The sequence below is a fragment of the Carassius auratus genome, chromosome 35, assembly GCF_003368295.1.
Source record: "Carassius auratus strain Wakin chromosome 35, ASM336829v1, whole genome shotgun sequence".
Classification (NCBI taxonomy): Eukaryota; Metazoa; Chordata; class Actinopteri; order Cypriniformes; family Cyprinidae; genus Carassius; species Carassius auratus.
The window spans coordinates 9,946,876-9,972,685 of NC_039277.1; the positions used below are offsets into that span (position 1 = coordinate 9,946,876).

The window sequence follows — 25,810 nt, forward strand, 5'->3', positions numbered from 1 at the left end:
CTTGAAAATTTTAGCTTTCATAAAACTAAAAATGAAACACCCAAAACTGTATAGTACCGAAGACAAACTGTATGCTTATACGTGAAATTCTGGTGGGAACGTCGGATGGCATGACATGGGAACGTAATTATGTGTGCCATTAATCTATGTACTGTAAAAAGGGGAACATGAAAGGAATATTCTAAAAGCAACACAATGTAAATACCTTAATCATAATACTGTCTCATTTAGAATAAGGTAAATAATTTGATTATTATTGCTGATGTCCATGTAAACGTACCGTATACTGTATCTCAGGTCTTTCCTTTTAAGTTTGCATGAGTCGAAAGTTGGAATAGAATATTAACTCTTTCCCTGCCAGTCGAGGTCAGTGATTTTCTGTTTTATTCTAGCTTAATGCATTCTTTTTTTTTTTTTTTTTTTTAATCAACACTTGAATAAAGGTTAGTTTCATAAAAATGCTTAATTTTGAGCAAAAAGCTGAGAAAATTGCATTTTTGCCAAAAACTATATCTGGATAATACCCTATTATCAAAGCATAAATCCAGTAAATCGCTTCCATCAACACCTCCAAAGCTTGCACAAACATATACTGCTGCTGATGATTGCATCATTTTTATTATGCATCCGTTTACCTAAGAGATCACTAGTTTTTTTCCACTAGTGTTTTTCAGAAGATGTGTAATAGCGCCCCCAAGTGTATAACAGTGAAATCACAAAAAGCTGTAAAAACTCGTCAGTGGCGGGGAAAGAGATAAACAGAAGGATGGGTTTTATTTTAGTGTACTTCCTCTCTCACTCGTAGCAAACTATGGTTCGAGTGGTTAAAAATATTCTGCCCATGCTATCAGACTGCATCACACTGACGTAATCGGAGAAGGAACTTTGTTCCAAAGTGGAAGTACATTTTCAGATTTTGATTAAGGAATACAAAGACAATTTTTATTAAATTAAATTGCACGGATTAGTTTTACCAGAAGACTAGCAATGTGCGCAAACAAAGTGCATAGCATCAATTTTGATTTCATGTGAAGTCACTCTTTGAGATTATTTTTAACCATTTAATCATTCTCCAGACAAATTACGACTAATCCTAAACACAAGCAATAATACTACTGCTTGATCTACGTGCTGCTAACAGACTTGGCTAATGGGGATTTTTTTCTGATGGGAAGTACTGACAAAAATTTTAGGACATGATTAGTTCACATTTTTTAATAACATGGCACAATTTACATAACACAAGTTTAACTGAGGAGCATGCTGTCGCCTCACCCTTTTTTGTACATGATCTAGAAAGGACTTAATTTTTTACGTACATGATAAACAGCAAAAAAGTTTCTTACAATCTCTTTGCAATACATATTGACTACCCACTACTGCTTCAGTGGACATTTGAATGATTGATAAAAAAAGAGAGTAAATTAAATGAAAAAAAATAAAATAACACTGCACAACAGCTGATTTTCACAGAGTTTAAAAGCGCACAACTATCCCTCCAATGGACTACTAAAATAGATCTCTGCTCAATAAAAACAAACAGTTCATAGCTTACAACTTACGTTATCATTGTGTAGATACACAATGTGTAGATAACACTTTAATACACAGTTAGACCAATAGAGAATTGTCCTGCTTTCGTTTCTCGTGACATGATGGGATGTGTTGTAATTTTGCAATCTTTTTAAAATTGCCAGAATTTTCATTTAGAGGTAATTAATTCAGAGAATTTTGTTTTGTTAGCTTCTTGGAACACTGGTGTATTTGTAAGGATTGTCAACACAGATCTTTATAGCTTGAATAACAAAAGCATGTTTCTGGATTAAAAGTTAGGGAACATGTTTGTCAGATGTGCGAGTAAAACTCTTGTGTAATGTTTCTCATTTGTGAGCATGTACTGTTGAGAATGAGAGGATTCAGTAGAGACTGGTTGTACTATAGAGGAGAGAAAAAGTGATACAGAGAGAAAACCCACGCATGAGTTGCATAGTTGAAAGAAGGGATGTGGTCTCTTGGACAATATGATCTTTCCAAACTATTAATATGCAGCATTAAACTAAAACCAGAGACTGTGCACTCGCTCTCATTTTGATCACTGCCCACTATGTACAGAATTTCAAAGTAAAGCTTTCATAACACCCATTTGCATATTTGTACCTTATTTTTTTTTTCCTCAAGGAGAGAAACACATCGACTTTCCACATATCTACAAGTTCTGCCTTTTTGCAATGTATTGAGGTACCTGTACATTCCAAGACCATTTTCCCATGTTGGAGATCTAGCGCTTGTCCAATTGCTCAAGATCAGTGGACTGTACATTTAAGAATAAACAGCAATGAACAGGATAAAAGAGCATGAAAAATCTCAGTCTTTTGTACAAAAGCAAAACGCAAAAAAACTAAAACAATCAATAATGCACAATCTATACACAGATATGATACAGCCTCAAGTGCTTGCTTTTGAGATCCATTTCAGTCCATCAGGGGTCTCACCGTGCCTCGATGTCTTTGTGTGTGTGTGAAGGGGGTCTGTCTCTAATGTCAGTGCCGAGTGGGGTAGTCCGTCTGGGAGACGTGGAACGCGCTCCTAGGGTTGGGATAAGAGGGGGTGGGGCACTGAGTGATGCTGTGGGAGGGGTTTTGTTGAGGATTCCGTTCTGGGCAGCTATGGCAGAGGAGGGGCTAACACGGGGGTAGTGCATGCTGGGAAGTCCAGGGGCCATGAGACCCGGGTGAGGGAGGTGTCCGTCTAAAGCAGGGTGATGCATCGGGTGCAGACGCCCCTGCTCGTAGTCTTCTCGAAGCAAGTGCAGACGTTCCCGCTCCTCTATGTGCGCCCGCTCTTGTTCCCGTCGTTGTTCCAAGGTCAGTCCGTGAGGGAGGTCTCGGTTAAAGTCATGTGGCTCACGGTCCCGATACAAGCGCTCCGCTTCATAAAGGCGCGACGCTGTTAACCGGTGCAGGGGGTCATTCCGCAGTAGCAAATCTCGAGCTAACGGATCCCTCCGGTGGATATCGAGTCCCCGGTAAGGGTCCCTCATGGGATCCCAATGAAAGGCAGGATAGGGGAACCTCTCTACCCCTGGGATGGGACTGATACCCATGAAGGGGGCCACCATACGAGTCCTCTCCAGACTACTGATACTGTTTATGGGATGCATACTGGGCATGCCCATGGGTACAGGCATTGAAGATGGAGGGTGGAGAGCAGCAGGAGGTGGTGCTTGTGGTGTGGATCTCTGCTCCGGGGATCTCCTTATGGGACCATCCTGCTCCTCTTTCCTCTCTTCTTTCACCTTCACTTCACTGTTTTTCTTTTCATAGGTGATATCTGACTTTTTCTCCAGAACATCTCGAGTCAGCCCACCGTTCACCCGATCTATGGTGCCTGACCGCATGTAGGGTGACGCTGTAACCCGATTTGCCAGCTTGTCTTCAGAAACCCGGCCGTCGTGGATGATGGGAGTGTCTTTGTCACTGTGGTGATTCTCCTTCATCTTGTGCTCATCTGTGTTGGAGTCTTTCCAGTCCGAGTGCTCTCGCTCTCTCTCACGATCTTTGGGCTTTTCTTTATCCCGAGATTCACTAGTGGGGATGTGGTTCCGGGAGGGCTCAGATGATCGGGTGTGACTCATCAGAGTGAGGGGGTTGACAGGAATCGGGGATGGGTGATTCTGGTGTCTCTTTTCTGCAGTTTCCCTAGAGATGAAACAGATCATTACTATGAGGCAAATTATTTTGCAATGACCAGCCAACAGTTCAGTAATAATACATGCTACCAATACTTATATATATCACTGACAAATGATATCATGTGACTGGTTAGTATCATCCATACAGCTCTACGCACCGCTCCTTATCTTTGTTGACTGATGAATCCCTTTTGTCCAGGTCACGTTCTCTCTCTCGTTCCCTTTCTCGTTCCCTTTCTCGTTCCCGTTCTCGTTCCCGTTCTCGTTCTCTCTCATGGGAGCTGACCGACACGCTGCGTTCAGTGTCTCCAGGTTTGAGCCAGGGAGGTGGGGTGGGGAAGGATGGCGGAGTGCGGTGGAGTCTGTTCCATGGCTCGTGGGGTCCGCTGAAGTGCTGTTGTGCGCTGGGTACATCTTTGTGGCCAAATACAGAGTTGGATGCTGGGAGACGTAAAAAAAAAAACTACATGGTGAGATTTTATTTATCTCTATCTTTTCTATTTCATGCATGAGTAGGCTTACTCGATGTCAGAATATTAAAGAGCCACACAGATGGGAAATCAAAAATAACCTGTATTACAGTGTATGATGTAGCTGTCCATCAGTGTAAACAATGTGCAAAATAATTAAACCAAAAAGTACACAATATTAAGTAATTAAAGATAAAGTTATTGGCTTCTAAAGTAATGAGTCGACTCTGAATCGATGAAACGAGTCGTTATAGATTTCAAATCTTTTGCCCATCTCTTTGTACGTAACGAGAACACTTTGCATAATAATCTCCGCCTACCGTCTTGAGAGAAACGGAACTCTGACCTGCCCCACCCCCACACAGACACTCTGGTTAGCAGTTGGTGTGATAGCATCATGTCGAGGAGACAGTGTGTTTTTAATTGTAAAGGCAAGTTTGTTTTATTTTCACTGCCAAAGAATGAAAATCAGAAGAACCAATGGCTAAAATTCATTTTGACCACAATACCAGAGCAGTACAACAAATCCCTTTTGTTGTGTTGACAACATTTCACTAATGACTGCTTTTCTAATCTCGGTGAGTACAAGGCGGGATTTTCAAAACGTTTGGCCATAAAAAAGGGTTCATTACCAACTTTATTTGGACCAACAAGCATCTCCGAATCACAACCTGTAAGTATGATTATGAAGTTATGTGTTTGTTTTCTCCCAAGCGTCTTATCAGTATGTCGCGCTAGCACTATATGTTAATCCTAACGCATTGTTTACCGAGAAGTTGTAAAAAAAAAGTGCCTCTGCATCCTAACTCAAGCTATTATTAAATGAGCATTTCTAAGAGAAAAAAAGTAATAATATTGTTAAAATAATCAGGCAACCCAATCCTGTTTCTTGATTTGAAACAATTTTACTTATTAGAACATGCAGAAACTAAAAAATTTTTTCTATTTATATATTTATTTTGTTAGGAAAATGAATGGTCTGATTTCTACAACTTTCACTTCGGGGTCAAAAATCTGGCTTTAAAAAAATAAGATTTGACATTTATTCTGATAACTATCGATATCGATGGATATAAAAAAATTATGGTGATTTTTTTTTTTTGCCCATATTGTCCAGCCCTAACATAACAATTGACTAACTGGCACTCACCGAGTGCTGGGTTTCCCAGTCCACCAAAGGCTGCAGTGCTTAATGAGGCCAGACCTCCAAATGAAGACGGTCTGTTGAAGGGCTCTGTCAGTCAAAACGGGAACAAAGTATCAGTCAATGAAATTATTGTGTGAATCACCAATGAATTACAGCTTTCTTCATCGCAGAATGTTATGATTTAAAATGCCCCCCCCCCCCCCCACTGAATCCTTAGTTAAAAAATTTACAGATATATTAACATTTTAGCAATATATATATATACTAACTAGGGATGCCACAATTTTAAATATAATATTGAACCGTTAATTTCCATGCATTTTATTTATTTTTAGTTTTGACTTGGCCAGTCTCTGACATTGTGATCATTTCCCAAAATTGTATTTGTTTGGACATATTAAGAGGTCTGTAAATGACTGTTAAAAGAGGGCAGAGACGCTGAGGATAGATGCAATGATGAGAAGACTGTAACAGGCAGAGCAAGCTCACTGTTCAATATGTGTAAAATATTGGAAGAAAATACTAAATTTTGAATTGGAGGTTCACATAAATGTATTTCTGAGGTGAACTGACTGTCTTCAGAAAAGTTAGGAGGTATTTTCTTTTCATCTTACCTCCATAAAATGCATTTTAAAGTAGTGTTTATAAGTGCTTCAGCTGCTTTGTAGGAGTAACCAAGGAAACGATGTTGCTGCTGTTGCATAAGTGCCACCTGCTGTCGGAGAGTAAATTTGCATGCTCATTCAGTCTGCTGTTTTTGTTTCGTTCAGTTGTTATTTAGCATAGTTTCACAAAGCTGAAATCAGACCATTCTGTTTTTTTGCTTAAAATTTTGAAACTATTTAATCTAATTTAAATAAAAAAATAAATAAAAAAAAACTGCTTATGCTACGTGTGTAGCATCTTTGTTTGGATTGTGATTAAATGGAATGGTTGCCTATTTTTACAGATAGCTTGTAACAGATCAAATAAGAATCTTGTTCATGTACGCCTATTTTCATTCTTTCTTGTCTCTTGCTTCAAAAAATGAAATCAATTAAAAAAGAGAGAAAAAAATAAAAATTGACATTTGGAATTGGTAGTGCAATTCTACAAGTCTATTTATATTATACACGATTGTCTGAAAGTAGACTTTTATAAAAGTATGCAGGATTGTCTGAAAGTAGAATTTTATAAAAGAATGAATATTGCAATAAAAAAGTTTTTCTCAACCTCTTACTACTTCTGTCTCCTAAGCCTAGAAAGAAAGAAAAAACCCTGATGTGCCATGCCCTCGAAACTGAACCAAACCAAAAACCTTGGTTAAAGAAACGGAGACGTGTATTGAACTGTGGGCTAATTGTATCGTTGCATCCCTAATATCCACTGACTTTCAAAGAAGTGTTCAGTAACCCTTAATCCAGGGATGTCCAATCCTTCTCCTGGAGGGCCGATATCCAGTAGAGTTTAGCTCCATTCCTAATTAAAAGGTGTGCTCCGATTGATCTGCAGTCTCTATAAAGGCTGATCTCAAAAAACCGATCTCAAGCTGATGACGTGCATGCCGTCAGAGGTTTGGCATGACATGCAGCGGCACCGTCTCAGTCTTTGTCCGGCACAGGTGAAAAACTGTAATGCTGAAGGTGAGGTACAGTTCATATTTATTCATTAAATAACGTTTAAAGTACCTAATTTGAAAACTTTCTATGAGACATAATTTCACAAACAGCATGAGTGAATCACTGTGTGTGCTCTCTTTCTCTCAAAATGCGCAAATGGCTTCAACTCAAATCACATCTGCACTATAAGTGAGCTGCATGCACGATGAACTATTAACACAGGAACGGTCACTTACACAACCGAGGCAGTGTTGCATCGTCACTAAAGTTTATAAATTGCATTTATTTCAAATTCTTGCCAGTGTTTAAGCCATTCAGTGCTCACCCACTCTCCATGAGACTGTGAAAAAGCATTTTAAGTAACAATGTTTGGATTTGAAATCAAAATAATGAATAAATGTTGTGTTTGTAGTAAACCGCAATGGATGAGTTGCAGACTCCTGTGAAAAGTACAGTGAGCACCTGCTGCTTCTGCACCACTTACATACCACACATGGACTGCATGCGCACTGCAAACGCTAACCCTAACCCATACAGCTCAAAAAATCAGGCTTGCACTGTGTGCAAGCTATTGTGCAACAATTATTGTAAAAGAAAATGCAGTGCATTATCAAAATTTAAGTGAAAAATATATATTTTTGGAAAATGTAAAAAAAAAAAAAAAATTCCACATAATAAAAATAAATCTTTCAAAATATTGGAATCAGTGACTATCGGCAGTTACTGCTTTCTGTGATCGGCTTCAAAAATCCTGATCGGAACACCCCTACTAATTAAACACACTTAAACCAGCTAATCAAGGTCTGCAGGATTACTACAGACTTCCAGGCAAGTACATTGGGGCAAATTGGAGCTAAATTCTACAGGACATTGGCCTTCCCCCTGCCTTAGAATACACACACTTCAGTCAAGAATTAGCAGTTGTTGGTTGCACAGTGACACCTAATGGAGGAGTGTGAATGTGCATCTGTAAGTGTCTTGTCAACTTACCAAAGTGGGGTGCTGGGGTAAGAAAGTTGCTAGGATGATGTGAAGGGTGTCCAAAAGGTGCAGCTGAGGGATGTGTGGACCCTGAAACCAAGACAGATAATGATTACATTTCTTCCAATCTTATTAAAGCAAGTCTAAGGGTCTAGCTCAAAGGTTCCCAATTCCAGTCCTGGCGCCTCCCCACTCTGCGCACTTTGTATGCCTCTCTTATCTACATGCTCAGTTGAGGAGTGGGCTCCATTTGACTATATGGGAGTGGACTTCAAAGGGTTTTCTCCCTTCTTTAGGGATATTCCAATCCAAAGCAGGTGTGTTTGGTACAGTGGTGTTGGTGGTGGTGGTGGGGGGTGGGGGTGGAGGGGGGGGTTGTTGGGGTTGGCGTGTTATTGTTTTGGGAACTCCTGGTCTAACTGCAAAAACTGCCTGGACAGTACATAATACAGTACAAACAACATGATTACACTAAAATGTTTTTATCAACAAAGCAGCTTACTTACAGCATAGATTGCTAACTATAATGGAAGCATTTAAGTTTTGTTACTTCACTCGCTTGCAGTATAGGTGGTGTGTAATGAGTATCAAGAAATGGGGACTAAAATTATTTAAGTAATACAATCTATTAAGAAACAAAAAATCACTAATATTAGTGCTGACTAACCCAAAGACATTGGAAGACCTGCTTTTGATCTGAGTAGTGACGGCGATCTCTCTCAACTCTGCTAAGATCTGGGACATCTACTCACCTGCTGCTGAGAAAAGCGATGCAGGTCGTGCCAAGTCATGAGGGTGATGGATAGCTCCAAAAAAGGTGGGACCTGGGGGTCGACTTAGGAACTCAGGTTTGAGGCCAAAGTCCAACTTGTGTGGGTCAACCTGCATCTGCTGCTGGAGAAGGCCAGGCACAAGAAATAATAAATGTGATACCCCTCTAAAATTACCTCAGAAATTAAAAAAGGCAGTATTCTATTCTGAAGATCAGAGTTAACAAAGAGGAGAAAAAAGAAAGCCACGAAGAGTATTTCTTTCCATATGTAATGCTGATCCTGATCTGAGGGTGCAGTAAAATTAAAATCTGATAATGTACGCAAATCTCACCTTTACTTTCTGTTGGTGGTGGTAAATTTGCCAGGCTATATGGACATGCATAGCACACCACTTTCCTGGTTTCTGTAGAGACAGAAAAGATATGAAAATATTATTTATAATTTAATGTAATATCATTGAACATTTTAATTAAAATTTAACTTGGAAAGTTAATATGAAGTTTCTTTGCATTTCCCCATGTTTTAGGCACAGTTGCAAATTAATTCAGGAAAATGTCATTACAAAGTGTCTTCATTGATAAGGGAGTCATATAGAGTCTTGTATAGACTCTGAGATGAGACCGTCGAGTCCCAGTGCACAGCTAATTAAAAAGACTGTGGAGCGGAAGGCAGGTGCTCGGTGGAAGGTGGGATTAAACTGTAATGAGCTTTTACTCTATTTCCTGCTGAGTCCTGTGGGGAAACAAACTGAATAACTGATAAAGCAGTCTTACCCTGAGAACCGGCCGGAACGGATCTGTCAGCTAGAGAGGAGAGGGGAAAAGAGAGCAAGAGTGAGAGAGATTAGGGACACAAAGCTGTCACTCAGGACTTTTAATTAGCATCCGAGCATCACTTCATCACTGACCAAATTAAAATGTTAAAATTTCCCTTTCTAATGAAGCATTTTGTGGAATAATTAGGCCAGAATTCAGAGTATTCCCCTTCCTATTACTGCCTGCATACCAATGTGGACACCAGTATAACGTGACTGACAAATCTAACACTTAGTTTGCCCATAGTGTCATTCAGTACTAGTTTAAAAATACCACAGGTTTGTTCAAGCATGTTTGTGGTCCGTACCCGAGGGTCTTTCTGAAGGAGTGTGTGTGGGACGGCTCCAGGCCTGGCTGCCACATCTAGAGGGTTTGAGGTCTGTAGTACAAAAAGATAGAACATAAGTATTTATTCAGCCAATCACATGGTAGCTAAACCATTCAGTATCATCTCTCACTTACTCTAGAATTACCGGTAGCTAACTACATACAGACTACATCCCGAGAAAACATCTGAAATGTATTCTATAGTGCACAATTGGTAGGATATTGCACTATCAAGTGCAAGGTTGGGGGTTCGATTCCCCGGGAACACACAATAGGTAAAAATTGATAGCCTGAATGCACTGTAAATCGCTTTGGATAAAAGCGTCTGCTAAATGCATATATGTAGGCTAATTTTTATTTAATTTTTTTCTCTATTTATACTGTACCTTAACATAAAATTAAAGAAGAAAAAGACTCTGAGATCTGTTTATATTTAGCTAGATCTGTTCCATGTGTGCAGGAGCACATTTGGAACAGCACAGGAGGTTAGTTTTGGGCGTAGTCTTGACATTCCAACATATAGCATTTGGTATTGTGATACCTTGGGCTGGAACGCTCCCTGCAGAGATCCGAAGGGCCCCGTTGGCGGGATGACGGGCGGAATGCCAGACACCGCTGGGGGGTAAGAGTGGAACAGCTGAGAAAAGAAAAAGGATACAAGACAGTGTCACTCGGCGAGGTTCTTATTTGATCGTGTCAGCTGTTTACAGTTCTACAGTGAGACCGGAGCCTGCAGGACCCTGTACAAACTACAAAACATCAGCTGCTGACATTTAAATGACCTTCTTCATTACATGCTGCATAATATGAAAATACACACCATGTGAAAATAATTCACAACAGTTTAAGCTCAGTTTTTCTCTGAAAGAATGAAAGAAAGAATGAGAGTACAAATCATCTTTTCTTCTGCATATAATGATGCAACCTTCATCTGTCCTGCAGTTGTTGTGACATTCAACAAAGATAAACGGTGAGATTAATTTACAATATGGGTCACCCTCTGAACCAACTCTGATAGCAATGACTGTTATTATCACAACGCACTGCATAATAAATGTAATTACTGCAGTGTGTGTTCATGGGTGGGTGTCACAAATCATTTGCTAAATGGACTTCATAATTGAACTGCAGAGATCAAATAAATTAAAGTTGCATTAACCTGGTGGACAGGCAGATGAAATGAAATATTTTATCTCTTAACAAGATCCCCACAGTCAGCAGCGAGGCATTTCAATTAAAAAACTATCTTGCAGCCAATTTACTTAATAAAATAACGTTTTAATAAAAAAATTGCATACTTTATGTAGTAATGGTTTTTATAAAAATAATAAGGCACTTAAGGCCAATTGTAGATATAATTACAGCTGGATCCTAAAAAAGCTGTGACCTGCATGGCCCCTATTGCTTAAAACACCCATAATGCCAAACATGATGAAATTATATAATGGGAGCAAAAATAAAAAATGACAACAATCACTACACTAAGGAAGAAGAAAAAAGCCACAACAGCAAATGCTAAAAACAAGACAGGACTCACGCTGTGTCTGTAGAAGGGGTCAACTTTATTGGGGTATTTGTCGAACTGTGGAGGAAAGGAGAAACAGTGCTTAGTACACAAAGGAGCCCTTCAGGCCTACAAACAACTTACTCAGGACAATTATGTTGTGGAGTCTCCACATGTGCTCTACATTAAAGTGTTTGGTTGACATTAAAATGGTCCCTGTACTGATTAATGAATGTTAACACAGAAAATAACCCTGCAGTATTTCTGCTGGCCCCATCCAGGCTGTCTTTTTGCGATTTACAGTGAATTATGACAAGGTCTTTCTCTTGTTACTGTGTATTACTCAGCAATTCTGTGAGTGGCCAAATAGAAGCCATTCGGCTGTCTAAAAATAGTATTTAACAGCTCATTTAACAGGGTTTGAGTGGTCTAATCTGGATCCAGACAGAATGTTTCCCACTCGCGAGTAAACAATGCGGCTTTCAAACTGTGCTGCACATTAGCTAACAGAGCGCCATTCTCAGAGGTCTTTGAATTTGGAATGGTTTTAAAGCATCTTTTAAGCCTCTGGTGGGCAGCGTGGTTACTCTTGAGCTGTGTGTGGGAGCGTCTGTATGAAGCCTCAACTCTCTAATCAGCTCTGCTGCCTGACAACCAAAAGCCCTCAGTCAAAACTCCATCAGACCAAAATGATGTCATTAAACTGGGAATGAATAAACTAATATTAAGTTCTCAATGCTTGGCTGGAACAAAAACTTATCCTCAGTAGCTCTGACTGCCAATTCTAAAATCAGGCCAGATAAAAGAGAGTGGAGAAGCATGCCAGCAGTTTTTCAACAAAGAAAAGCCACATTGTGGCAAGAAAGAAACACATGGTAACAATTGAGAGAGCGAGCCACTGCCCTGACTTTCAGTGCTTACTGAATCAGCATACTGTACTGCACACGTTGATAATTCAGCAGTCATTGCAATACACACACGCACAAATTTAGTAGTTACCTACAGTGTTCCCACAGTTTTTGACCATGGATTTTTTCCAGTTATCTCTGATGACTCACTAGGGCCTTTTACAAACCATGTTGATGGATTTGATTTTTACATACTCCCTAATAAATCATCATTTATGGCCTGTATAATTCATTAAATAGACACATTATAGAAATGTCAATGACCATGGGAACCCTGTATCTTATATGCATGCATTTGATTTTAATGTGTATACATCTAATTTATACATATAGTCATCTATCTAACCACTCAAGCATCTCCACCTTATTTTGCAATGCAGAAATAAGCTATGTGCGAGACTTCCGATCCATTAGCTTCTATAGGTAAATAACTTGAAGAATAATAAAAGCAGTAAACGTTAAAACTCTTTGCACTATAAACCAGTGTATTTATTATAATAATGAATTAAAACAATATTATCACAAAAAACAGTTTGCAATATCAAGCAGCATAACAGACTGTTTCTTGTAAAGGTAAATACAGTAGCTAGAAGCAAATGACACCAGAAGCCTCCATCAACACAATGATTATTATTATTTTTTTTTTTTAAGAGTTGTGTTCCACTTATCCTCACATTTCTGCCTGGGGTACGCACCATGGGTGGTGCAGGCGTGGGCATGATGGCGTGGGGGAAAGGGGTGAAGGTGTGCTGGTGTGTGTGTTGGTGTGTGTGCTGGTGCTGATGCTGGTGCTGGTGCTGGTGGAATTCAGTCCGCAGGTATGGAGGTGGACCCAGTGATGCCCCGCGATCAGCACTCTGAGATGCCAAGAAACGAGTGTTTAATTCCTGCCGGAGAAGGTCTTGTTCTGGGAGAAGGAAAAGGGAGTGAGAGGAAAATAAACAAGAAATTTGTAAAAAATATTTGAATAGGTACTTTACAAGAGCCCCTTTTCAGTAGTGTTTGTCTAAATGCATAGAGAACCATTTTGGTATTTGTGATAATTGCCTGTTTCAACAGCTTGCAATAATATCTGATCTTATTTATGTTATGCATTAAAGCATGCTGGATGAGAGATTGGTACCTGAGTAGGCACTCCCAGCTTGGTGTCCAGGGACCGGCAGAGTGTTTGAGGTGAGAGGAGGAGGTGGAGGTAGAGCAGCAGGCGATGCAAACATATTGGTGTGATGAGGATGAGTGGAGGGCGGCAGGGAGGGGGGGAAGGTGTGTGGAGCCGTGGGGTTTGCCGGCAGGGGCAGGGGGAAGGAGGCTTCTGCCCCAGTGGGGGCAGGTTGGTGATGGTGCAGATGAGGGGCTGGAGCGGGGCCCGGGAGCTTCCCTGGAGTGCTGCTTCGACTGCTGCTTTGAAAAAAGATAGAAAAAATGATTGTAAAAACCTGCCTGTTTAAAAGGAAACGTATTTTCCAACCTATAATCATAAAACTCCTTTGTTCACTAAATTGCTTTAAGAGTGAAAGTGGCTTCTATGAATTTAACAAAAGGATCCAGTTTCAGAAACCTGGAAAGTGTGGATACAGTGCTGAAGAAAGTGTTATTCCTGGAGGGATTTCCCAGCTACACACTCAAGTGTCTATCAGAGTTGTACACAATATAACAAAGAGCTGATTTACAGGCTAAGTAATCATTTAAATGATAATTATATTTATATTAAAAGCTGCACACATACAGAATAACACAAAGCATGATTATCATCAGCAGCCCAATGGCAAGACACTGCGCAGGGTGGACTACACAACAAATTTTAAGGACGGTGGAGAAGCATGAAAGGAGGGAGGGGAAGATCTGCTTCTCTGTGGGATACTGGGGTATTTGTGTTGAACAGAGGAAATGTTATCTACAAGCCGCCGCCAGCCACAAGGCAGCAGCAGCATCGACGTGGGAGGGGAACGAATCAAACCGTCTAATCTCTCAGCTGGGGTTCTCTCTGCGGTGCTGTCAGGCGCACACACACTCACACACAACTGTTTACTGGAGGATTGATACATATTAATACAGAAATCACACTATTATGCTAGAGTATTTAAGAGCTGGGGTTTAGAATAGCTGTTCAGTCAGTGTGTATAACACATCTGGAGGTTTTATATTTAAATCCATTACACCCATTTGCTACCCACTCACCTCAGGCCGTTGAGGGAAAGGCTGCTGCTGTAGGCCGAGATTGGGCGCGAATGGCAACGAGAGGGTGGTCTGTGCTGCACAGGTTGGGTGGGGTTCTGCTGGGCCGGTAGCGCTGAAGATGGGGGGTGATGATAGATTCCTGGAGTTCGAGATGGCCTTGGATGAGGTGGAGGCTCAGGTGGGTGATGAGGCTGGGCTGGGGGTGCCTGAGAGGGCTCTTGGCCCTGGGTTTGAGGCAGGGTGGTAGGGGGCGACAGCGGTCTAAGAGGACGGTCTGGACAAGGGTGCTGGGTTTGGACTGGGCTTGGGGTTAAGGGTATCCCCCGGTTAGAGGGGGGTGGCTGGATGTGAAGAGGGGTGGGGAGGGGAGGTTTGGGATGGGAAGTGGACACCAGTGAGGGGGTGGCCGAGGAGAGTTCACGGGACGACTCCTGGCTCTTCTCTTGACTGCGCTCTAGGCCTGACACCTTGGGAATGCCCAGGCCTTGCAGCTCCTGGCAGGCATTGGTGGAGAGCTTGTCAATGCTAAAATCTGGAACTAAAGAGAAGGAAAAATGTTATTTTTTAATTAATGTTTCAGAAAGCAGACATACATATTATGGAGATACTTTCAATTGACTTAACAAACTCTGGCAACAAATTTAAACTCAGGAAACAGCAAGACAGAAAATAAAGCCTTGTGCCACGGAAAACAGATTACTTCATTTCTCAAAGGCAGGTCTTTATTGCTGCTTCAGTGTTTTTAAAATCGCAAAATTAATTCGCAATTCAGTTCTGCCAGGTCAAACGTGTCTTACTGATAACCAGATTCTGAGACCTAACATACAATCATAATGAAATTTGAGCCTAATAAGCCAACATTAAGTTCTTGTGAATGCCTTAACGTTTTTTTGTTTTTGTTTTTATTAGGGAAAGGTCATAAACTGTCCAAAGGAAAACCTGACCGGCACACCCAAAAGTGGATGTTAGTGTTTCTTATTGTACAAATAAATTCACTCCATGATTGAGAAAGAAAGAGACTATTGACCAAGATTCACTGTATTCTCTGAGACCAAGGGCTCACAAGGGATCACAATGCATGCATAACTCCTTTCACTTTCTGCCTCAGCTGGAACCACACCCATCTGTCTTTTCCATCTCTTCACACCCAGCCAGGCCTCCCTATCGCCTGCAGCAAGGCATGCTGATTGAGCCTGAATCCCATGGGCTTTGGGGACCCTGCTGGAATAGAACCAACATAGATTGTTGATCTTTCTCTCACGGGCCTAGGGACCTACCAATGCAGTAGGCCATGGGGCCTAGTTTAGAGCATAAGGTCCTGGGGTCAAATGCACCAGCTGGACGTACTCCCGGTTGTAAGACTAGGCTGCACATAAAATGTGCTTTAAGTAGTGTGTAGAATTAAAACCTGTTGCACCATCTAGGCGTGCTACATCTGAGACTAAATCTTATGCCTAGACATAATTCGTTTTTAGGATTTATGTCTGTGAATTAATTATTACTGCAGATGTAAACTGTAATGTCTTTGTAAATATTACACATGATTTGGGATCATTAAAATAAACTGTACCATTTGTCATCTTGCTTGAAGGGACAGTATAAATGCTTGGAAATATTTCATGTCTTTAAGTCCATTCATTATTTGCAGCATACCTGCCATTCAATAATCACAGTAAGTTTTATGCTTTGTTACTTTTAATCAGAAATAAAGCTTTCAAATTCTATACATTTTATCACAAAATAAATAGTAAATAAATAAATAAAATAGTGGCTTTGACACTAATAATCACAAGTTCGCTGTTGCACCTCAGTTCAAGGGGCACATAAACTGATTTGTGTTGAAAGAAGGGGTGGGCAAAAATATTATATCAGGATTTTTTTCCCATGAAAATCACAATTCACGACTTTATCATGATTCTTTGTCATGTGAGGTTTACTATTTAGCAAGTTGTCGGTGCAGTACTGCCAAACTAATTTCCCTATTTTAAAGGTGTCATGAATTGAGAAATCAACTATTACTTGAGCTTTTGATATATAAAAGGCCATTGTTCTAAAAGAATATCCTGTAAGTTTCAGAGCTTACAGGAGCTTTAAGAGCTTCCACAGAAGAATATCAATGCATAATTCTGAAGCCCCACCCACTGCTTCACGCATGACATAGTAGGGAAATGATATAAGTGGTACTAAACCAGATTGAGCAACCAAACAATAAACATGCCATTGAAGATCGCAAAATATTGTGCAGTGCCTGGTTGTGGAAGAACACAGTCACTGCTAACTTTCCTTCGGATTCGGATATTAGGAATCTGTTTTCAGCTCATGTGAGTAAAACATTGAGCGTTTGTAAACAAGACATGTCGATGCTGGATTTGCAGAGAGACTGAGATTAAAAAGCAATGCTCGACCATTTAAATTGGATCCGAAAGGAATGGCACACTTATGTGAATAAAAAAATAGTTGTACTATGTGTTACTATAGATTTGTTAGAGTTCGCTTGATATGTCCTGATTATGTTTGTGTGTCTAACCAAAAACACAGAACTATGAAGTTAGTTTGGAGGTAGTTTTCTATACAAAACTACTATCCTATCACAGCAGTGGGTGTTTACTTCCAAGTCTTCAATGTGGCACGCCCACGTCTACGTCTTTTTATGTCTACCTGGTGCAACCGAACCCTGGTGTGCAGTTGAGAGGTAATGTGTGTGGATGCAGTCATTAAGGGTCAGTCTGACCTGTAGCACTCTACCAGATGAAGATCAATAATCTGGGAGTACAAGACACCCTTGGGAAATGTTTTTGTGTCAAACATCTGCCATGTGGCATGAGGGAATACAAGACACACATATGCACAAACACTCATATGTATGCATATACATGCACGCAAAAGAACAATCTAAATGCGCACACACAAGACCGATGATGTATATGCGTATGCCGTAGGCTGAAACAATATACCCATTGAAGTGAGAGACATAGGCTACCTCATTTGACCCATGAAAGCTCACAATTTTTACAAACAAGGGCAGTTCAGCCTCCCAGCTCAGAAACAAGCCATCCAGAGGGTGCAATAAGTCACCCTTTATCCTCTCTGAATAACTGGATTTAAGGCAGAGAGAGCTAACAACACTCAAAAAAACCTTTCACACTTGTTTGTGTCAAAATGAGGGCTTTTATAAGTGAGTTCCCTTCAGATTATATAGCTCCAGTAGGCTGTCAACAACTGACATGACATGTAAGGACAGATGTGGTCTCTTTACTAGACACACAAACGCGTTGGTGCTCATCTCCCGTGCTCTCTATACTCTATACTGTGCTCTGTGGCCTTCCTGTAGAGACTCTTTATAAAAAATATCCAATGCTCTTCTAAAAGCCTGAACCACAGAGAGCTCTGCTGCTCCTCCCTGGAGCAACTCTCTCAATGTACTAACATGCCTAAAAAAACAAGACGGAGAGTGAAAACACTGCTTATTCTTCCTGTAATGAAGACTCCAGGGCCGGCCAGGGAGTGGAGGAGAAGTGTGTTTCTCCTCCCTGGAGAGTTAATTTGTCAAGTCTCCTTGATCCCTGGAAACAAATAAATGCAGCTTTCTCTCGCCTCGTCAAAAAAGAGTGAAGAGAGGTGATTTTTATTCCAAATGGCAGCTGTGGAGGAGGATGTTTATTAAGATTGTTGAACAGACCGGGAGGTGGACTTTGCAAAGTTCTCATCTGATCACACAATGTTTATGTATGTGTGTTTGTTTTTGAGCAGGATTAAGGTCTACAGGGCTCCTGGAGCAGTCTGCTTGGGTGAAGTCTCGACGGACAGCAAAACACAGCTCATTATCCTGAGGTGAGTCCACTCTGAAAGAACACACCATATTCAGCTGCTAAAAACCACAGCAGAGTCCAGAGCTCTCATAAACAGAATAGAACAGATATTATGCACAATTTTCCAGATAAAATCTTATTTAGACACCAAGTCTGCATATTATCACTGCTATGGCTTCTAAGGCTTCTGATTTCATTATTCTAAAGCTAGGTGAAAGTGACAGCGATAAATAAAATAAAGGGAACAAATATATATTAGACAAATTAAGATGTATCAAGTCAAATCCTGTCTAGAAAGGAGCTAAACATGTCGTTCTGAGGTGAGGCCACAATGTTGACTTAAATCAAACACATTAATCCTGTTTAATAACATGGCAATTAAGTAAATGCACAAATCCAAGTCTTTTTTATTTTTATGTCAATTAAAGAAAAAGTGGACAAAAGGTGTCCAAACCAGTTTAAATTTCTCTCCTCCCTCTGCTTTTACACTGTATTACACCTAATCGATAGCAGATTTTGTTCACAGTATCTAAAATGTACCATGGTTCCCCTTTCAGATGGATTTGTGCTGAGTAGAGATGCACTGATCGATTGGCCAGGGATCAGAATAGGCCGATTTTCCTCATGAACGAGACTGATCAGTGACCAGCCTCACTTCTTTTTCCGATTTGAGCCGTTTGTAGTCATTCATGTAGGTTTCGCACTTAGACCTAAAGCGCGTGAACCACTACTGATCTATATTAGTGGAGCGCACAAGCCGTTCTCAGTCTCATGTTAACCAAAGAACAAAAGAAAAAGAAAACCACTTTCTGCTCTCAATTAATACATTTTATAACTTTAATGGTAAGCATTAATTTGTATATAATTTTTTACAACGAAGACTACATAAATGACCTTTGATAAAAACGTACATTTAATTGCTTTAATTTCTGTAGTATTTCTTACCTGAATAAAAACTTACTAAACCTGAAAAACTCTCTTTATGCTATTGCATTTATTTGTGCTTTTGTTTGGAATTTTTTTATTTGTTCTTATTGTATTATTGACTTTTTACTTGGTTTTATTCTTTTTTTTTTTTTTATGAAACGTTGAAAAACTTTTTTTTTTTTTTATGAAAGTTGAAAAAAAGTAGATTTTTTTTTTGTATGCTGTCAATGAAATTTCTTAGGAAAACAATTAAGAATCAGAATCTGCAAAACTAAAAGTTAAAGCAGTTTTTTCCACTATTGGCTATCCATACAGTTTATCTCTAACAAATTTACCCAGGGACAGTTTAAATTCAAAAAGCCTTATTAGTGAACTTATGTACATGACAACCCAATCACTATTCACACTATTTGATATTTGTTTGACTACTTGATGCAGTTCTGTGCAAATAACACCAACAACACTGAAGTGACTGAAGTGTGAAAGAAGTGTGCTTTGAGTTCTGCCTCTCTAAATAAGTTTGTGCACCATCATTTGTAAGTATACTTATACAAGGATAATTACTGGGCCTCCCTGGGTGGTATGTGCCGATAACCAATCGTTCTGGCAAATGCCAGTAATGCTGTTACACTGGGCTTCAGGCATCCTGACACTTCAACAGCCCTTCTGCCCTGAAATAGCCCACATACTCCTGTCATGCTAGAGATGAGCTCTGGGGTCATGGGGCCTTCCTCCAGTGCCCCCAGGCTGGTGTTAAACTCTTCCCTTCATTGTAACTGACAGCCCTGCATGTCTTCTCCGCCTGGCTGCCGTTTTACTGTCAAATCAGTTGAGCTGAGACTTCAGCTTGCAGGTAACAGTTTAGACATGGCTATTTGTGATCACTCAGAAAGATGATGTAAGGACAATAGAGGGCATCTCAAAGCCATGGCTGAAACAATGCAGCAGCAACAAGCATTCAGCTTCACATCCCCATTTTTTAAATGTAACCACAACACAGATTAACAACTTTAACCAGCTCAGACCTGATGATGACAGCAGCAGTGGGCTATTCTTAACTACACGGAACATGCGATAAAAGGTATCTTTTCCATGTTAATCTGAGTTTTTGTCCTAACTAGACACGAAGGCAACACTTGAAATTTCAAATATAGAAACAGTTTCTATTCCCGTGACAAAGCAGCTGTAACAACAACATTCAAACTATATGACAGTAGATAATCTCAGGTGATTATGTGATTTATTCAAAGTTAAATGTCTCCAATATCTAAAAACTAATGCTAGACACCCCTAAAATCCCCCCCTGAAAATCACTGCAGTAAGAAGCTGCTGAACTCAACAGCTGAATAACTTATACTACAGCAACGGTGCACCTGTGCTAGGTGTTCAGAACAGGTGTTTGGAAAAAAGCAAACTTGCAAATAAGACCATTTAAAAGAACATCACTTGTTGTAATCAACGATAAAATGTGATTTGAGTGATGTAATGTGATGTAATAAAAAGAAATCGCCAACTCACACAGAAACACACTTTAACATATTTTCAGCAGAAGGAAATCTGATATACTATGGCTTTAAATATGAACTGAGAGTAGGGAGAGAGAATGATTGAGGTATTGACAGACTAATCCCAGCTGACAGTGGACACATCTGTGGTGTACACATGCAAGATCACAACACAAACAAAGGCAAGCTGTCACATTATCCCTATACCAATTACACACACAATTTAGAGAACCGCTGATATTTGCACAACTAGGCCTGGGTAAGAGAAAGAGAAAAAATAATGTCAAATACAGAACAAAAATACAGAAAAATATGTTAATTTGTCAAAATTAGATTTTGGCCCTTGTGTCTGTCTTACATTCTTATGATTTTGATTGTGGTTAACAGTATAACAGCAACTACATCTCCCAAATATTGCAGAGGCGATATTTATTTACACTTTAGTGGAAGGAGATCACTCCTGGTCCCTAATTGAGCCAAGCTCACAGCCATAATCAATCAGTGTAATGACAGACAGGCCAATCCACCTCTTAACCTTTGGGCTGAATTAAAACACTCAGACAGGCGGCTGACCCAGGAGTCTTCATTACGCATTCAATATCAGAGTGAGCTAATGCTACAAATGCCATCCTAACAGCATTAAATGGGGTTGTCATTGGTTATTTTTTCCAAAAAACCTTTTTAAATCAGCAACCGGCATAGCCAGAGAATGGTCGTATAATGACAGGTACATGCCCGAGTAATGGACCAATTAGAGTATGTTAATAAATTAAAGAGTCTCATATTTATCATGTGAGATTATGAATATTTCATCATGTCAGCGATAATTTAAAAGAGGAAATCAACTGACAAGAGACAAACAAACTAAACCCATCATGCCATTCTGAGCATACATTTTTGAGAAAACTGTTCAAACACGGCAGCAGATGTCTGGGTGTTTATATTGGCCGCCCATTTAGTGTCACATTTCACTCTTTTCTCAACACCTTGTGCTGTTTGTTGCTTTTATGGATGTGTGTAAATCTGTGTGATTGTTCAGTTCAGTGAATGTGTGAGGGTTCATATCCCACAGGCTACGGTGGTAAATGCTGCTGCCGCTGTTTAGAGCTGGTCAATCTGCTGTAATTACTGTAATTAACACAGAGATGTTTTTCTAAGCACTTGTGACAGACACACTGCTCCCCGGGGCCCTGAGAACACACACACACACACACTACTAACCATCCCACCCTCACAAACACATTACTGTCAGCTCATTCTCACACATACCTCATTCATTCTGTCACATGTCGCTTTTCACTCTCTCTGCTCCAAGCTGTCAAGCCTATGCTGTTGTTCCTACATTTGCTTTCTGTCTCTTTTGAACACTTGCTTTTTAGCATCCCTGTGAATGACTGTGAGATATCACATCTCAATGTATCAGATTTGAGTCTAGTCAGTCTGAGCATGCCTATTGATGCCCAAAAGTCTAGGTAATCAAGTCAACAGGATTTGAAACACATCCTCTGTGTCTTTTCTCTCTGATCATGAGGCAAATGGCAGATCTACATTTCAGAGTGTTAAGGAGTCTATGTGTGTGTAGACTGGGTAATCTCTGGCAGAATGATAGATTTCTTCCGTGGTGAGGACAGGGTTGATCCCTCTGAGAACAAATCTTTATATATCCCTGAGAACTGAGATCATGTGCACACCAGAGAATGCTCTGACAGCAACTGGGAATGTGTTACTCACAAGCACGCACACACGCACTCACTAGGGATGTTCATTTTAACCAGTTAACCGACCATTGCTGCATTTTTAAAATAGGCTATGCTACACATATCATTTTTTTGTGTTTTTATAGAGAGAAAGCATAAGTCGCATTTTATTATTTCATTCGGAAATAGGCCTAATGCCGACGCAAAATGTCAACAAACATTATATTAAACGTTGCAAACATAGCTATGCTATTTTAGTTCCCCGCACTCCACAACAAATCTTTTCAATTAACAGTAGCCTATTTAAAATAAGAACAAGAATAAAAATGTCCTATAAGAAGTTATAGCAACATCAAATGTTTCCATATTCACAATTTATTTGAATTGCCAAATTATTATTTATTATAGCCTACATCACTTGCATTCCAATATCCACATAAAACAAAATGTTTTGCATAAAATCATGGTGGTTTGTTGATAGCACTTTACAGCACAGATTTTATTAAAAATGTAAACTGAGCAGTGTGGTTTTTTTCATATTTATGACTGAGGAATCTGACTGGGAATTGTTAGATTTTTTATGATCCAATCTATTCCTGATGGATATTTTGTTGTTGAATAGGCTATCCTGTGTCACTTAGATATACATCACATTATGGAAGTAAAATGGGTTGCAAATGGCAGTTCACATTCACTTCAAAGTAATATGTAATTTCCACAATGTTTTCCAGTACTTTTTTCCCCCATTTTAAAATTTGTAGAAAGACTCATTTTCAGTGTTGAACAAATGATACACAGGTACATATGAGAATGATTTATTGAGTGGACTTTACGTCTGTCCATTATAAACTCTTTAATTTAAATCAACCATTTACTCTGACAAGTCTAGCACAACCCTTACGAAAATTAACCATGGTTTTACTACAAATAAAACCAAAAAACCATGGTTACTGTAGTTAAACCATGGTAACCACAAATTAACCATGGTTTTGCTATATTTACCATAGTTTAACCATGGTATTTGTAGTAAATCTGTGGTTTTACAAATGGCAGTCAATACGCCAAAAAACCATGGGTTACTACAGTTTTACTATAATAAAACCATGGTTATTTTTCATAAGGGAACAAGTATAGTCTATAAATGAGAGTTTACAAAATTATAGCCATCATTTTTGATTGAAGGGAAATTGTTACATCTGACTTGGAAATGGAGATGATTCAGCTGTTCAAAAAGCAGCTGCAGTGATAGTGAATACTGATATAAACATGCCTGAACATAGACAAAACAGCAGCAGCAGTGAGCCTCTGAGAAGACTTATACACACAGAGGACAAAAAGAGACAAAGAGGTGATGAGGCAGTCAAAGTGCTGTCTATCAACACTACACCTTCCTGTTTTAGCTGCACGTTTTCTGTCAGTGAGCACAACATTTATATTTTAATATCTAGACCAAGGATAGGAAATGCCGGTTTTGCCAGACACAAAAATATTTCCATTTCAAATATTTGTCAAACTATTCATCCTTTAAAATAATTAGGAAGTTCACACTATCTTTGACCTTGAAGGTGCATCTAAAGGCGGTCACACATCGGATGAGAAGCGCTACGTTGCATCATGCCATGTCTTTAAAATTTGAATACATTATTTTATATGAACGTACACGCACCGAGGTGCGATTCGGCGTCTGTCCGCACCACCCAGCAATGCTGTGTTGTATTTCTTGTACAAATTGTTCTAGACGCAACGCTTCTCGTCCAGTGTTCACAGGCAAAAAACAACAACAACAAAAAACCTTATTCATCTGCTAGTGGATGTTAATTTCACCCTTTCCATAACTTTTTACAGGTATTCTCTGTTTAACCCTCTGGAGTCTAAGGGTATTTTTGGGGCCTAGAACAGTTTTGTCATGCCCTGACATTTGTACTTTTTTCAGTTGCTTATAAACATCTAAATGGCTAAAGTCTAATCTCACTGTAATCAGCACAAACTGGGCTATAATAATATGTGAGCAGTATGTATGTACACAATTGTGTTTTTGAGAAAAAAATGTTATGCGTGATCAGTGAAAAACTAAAAATGTTAAATCACTTGAATAAGGCAATAAAGCACATACAGAACATTGGTACCTGGGACTTTTGAGAACTAGAGCTTGTAGCCTAGAGTTTTTCTTTCTAATTATGTGAAAATCATCTTGTTTACTCACTTACAGAAAACAATATATTGATTTAAATTTTCTAAGACACTTTTTGTTGGTAAAAGTCATATGTGAGTTGGAGTCAACTATCATGAATATCATTGTGATTTACACCTGAGAAGACAAAGGCCTGCATAATGAGCTGCATAATGAGCCTTTAAGTCAGCTTGTGTCACTGAGTGGGAAGAGTTAGAAGAAAGAATGTGAGGACAAAATAAATGTATAGATTTTATGTTTGTAGTTTATTTAGAATATATTTAACTATCTCACAATGTAATTTAATATTCACTTGCGAGTGACTTACTTTGAATGAAGGACATAAGTCACCTCAAGTAAAGGGACTTAAGTCATTCTTAGCATGGAGCTTTTTTTCTTTTCTGTTTTTTTTTTTACCTTGGTCTGTAAGCAACTACCACCAAAAACTGCATATTGACTGCATAGTATTGTACTTGTGACTGTGAATTCTGCACAGAAAAATAGAAGAAAAAAAAACAAATATATATTTTCATATTTAAATTATGTGTTTTGCTGTGCGTAATAACAGATAAAATGGAATATTGGTTTGCCTATTTTTTATAGACAAATATTTATTATTTTCTGCTTCCATTATAAATGTAATCCAAATTTCAATTACTTATTTGTAATAAAAAAGTATGTATTATAAATATATTATATTTAAAATAAATATGTTTTGTTTATATATATATATGTTATATATATGTTAATAATGACTTCTTTCAGTATGGTTGCTAATGTTTTGGCATACCTACTGCTAACTGGTTTAAAGTGTGTATTTGTGTGTATTCATAAGTGAGTGGCTGCAGTCTCCACAATATTAATCCTTGACACCAGCTGAATTTGGCATCTTTAGATCACCATTAGTGGTGTGTCCCTCAGGGAACTTCAATTAGTCCTGCAGTTTTTTCCTCTCTCACTCAGATTTCACAGCTGAATGTTTTTAATCCATTCAAACAGGGCAGAAATTGCACTCAATGCCTCTCTATCTCTCTGAATGTGTGACACGGGGGACATAATGCTGCCCTTCACCGAGATTTCTGGAAACATAAGCCCTCCAACAGCCCACCAGAACTGGCACTTACCAGCTCATACAGCCTGTGTGTGTATAAAGCTCTCTCATTACCCAAGGCTCATGTTTCAGTAAGTTGAGGATTATAGACACACATGATGTTTGTGTGTGTATGTAAAGGGGTGTTAGGACTGAGCCACCTGGAAATTCAGTCTTCCTAGAGCACGGCTGTAAACCAATCCTTTGGCTCAACTTGTTG

General features: G+C 39.3%; 1 protein-coding gene across 6 annotated transcripts in view; it reads right to left on the reverse strand.

Moving 5' to 3' along the window:
• Window positions 1-1,200: 1,200 nt before the first annotated feature.
• LOC113054345 (autism susceptibility gene 2 protein homolog) overlaps window positions 1,201-25,810 on the reverse strand; it is a 306,067-nt gene continuing 281,457 nt past the window's right edge. For 3 of the 6 annotated variants that reach the window (XM_026219824.1, XM_026219825.1, XM_026219829.1), the window contains 13 exons: window positions 14,393-14,930; window positions 13,338-13,612; window positions 12,889-13,121; window positions 11,340-11,384; window positions 10,344-10,439; window positions 9,783-9,854; window positions 9,434-9,463; window positions 8,992-9,063; window positions 8,640-8,781; window positions 7,897-7,977; window positions 5,312-5,395; window positions 3,850-4,132; window positions 1,201-3,698 (listed from right to left, as the gene is read on the reverse strand). In XM_026219824.1, the coding sequence (XP_026075609.1) occupies window positions 2,489-3,698; window positions 3,850-4,132; window positions 5,312-5,395; window positions 7,897-7,977; window positions 8,640-8,781; window positions 8,992-9,063; window positions 9,434-9,463; window positions 9,783-9,854; window positions 10,344-10,439; window positions 11,340-11,384; window positions 12,889-13,121; window positions 13,338-13,612; window positions 14,393-14,930 (3,161 nt within the window). In that variant the 3' untranslated portion in view covers window positions 1,201-2,488. The remainder of the gene's footprint in view (window positions 3,699-3,849; window positions 4,133-5,311; window positions 5,396-7,896; window positions 7,978-8,639; window positions 8,782-8,991; window positions 9,064-9,433; window positions 9,464-9,782; window positions 9,855-10,343; window positions 10,440-11,339; window positions 11,385-12,888; window positions 13,122-13,337; window positions 13,613-14,392; window positions 14,931-25,810) is intronic. The other 3 variants (XM_026219827.1, XM_026219826.1, XM_026219828.1) reach the window with 3 other exon arrangements.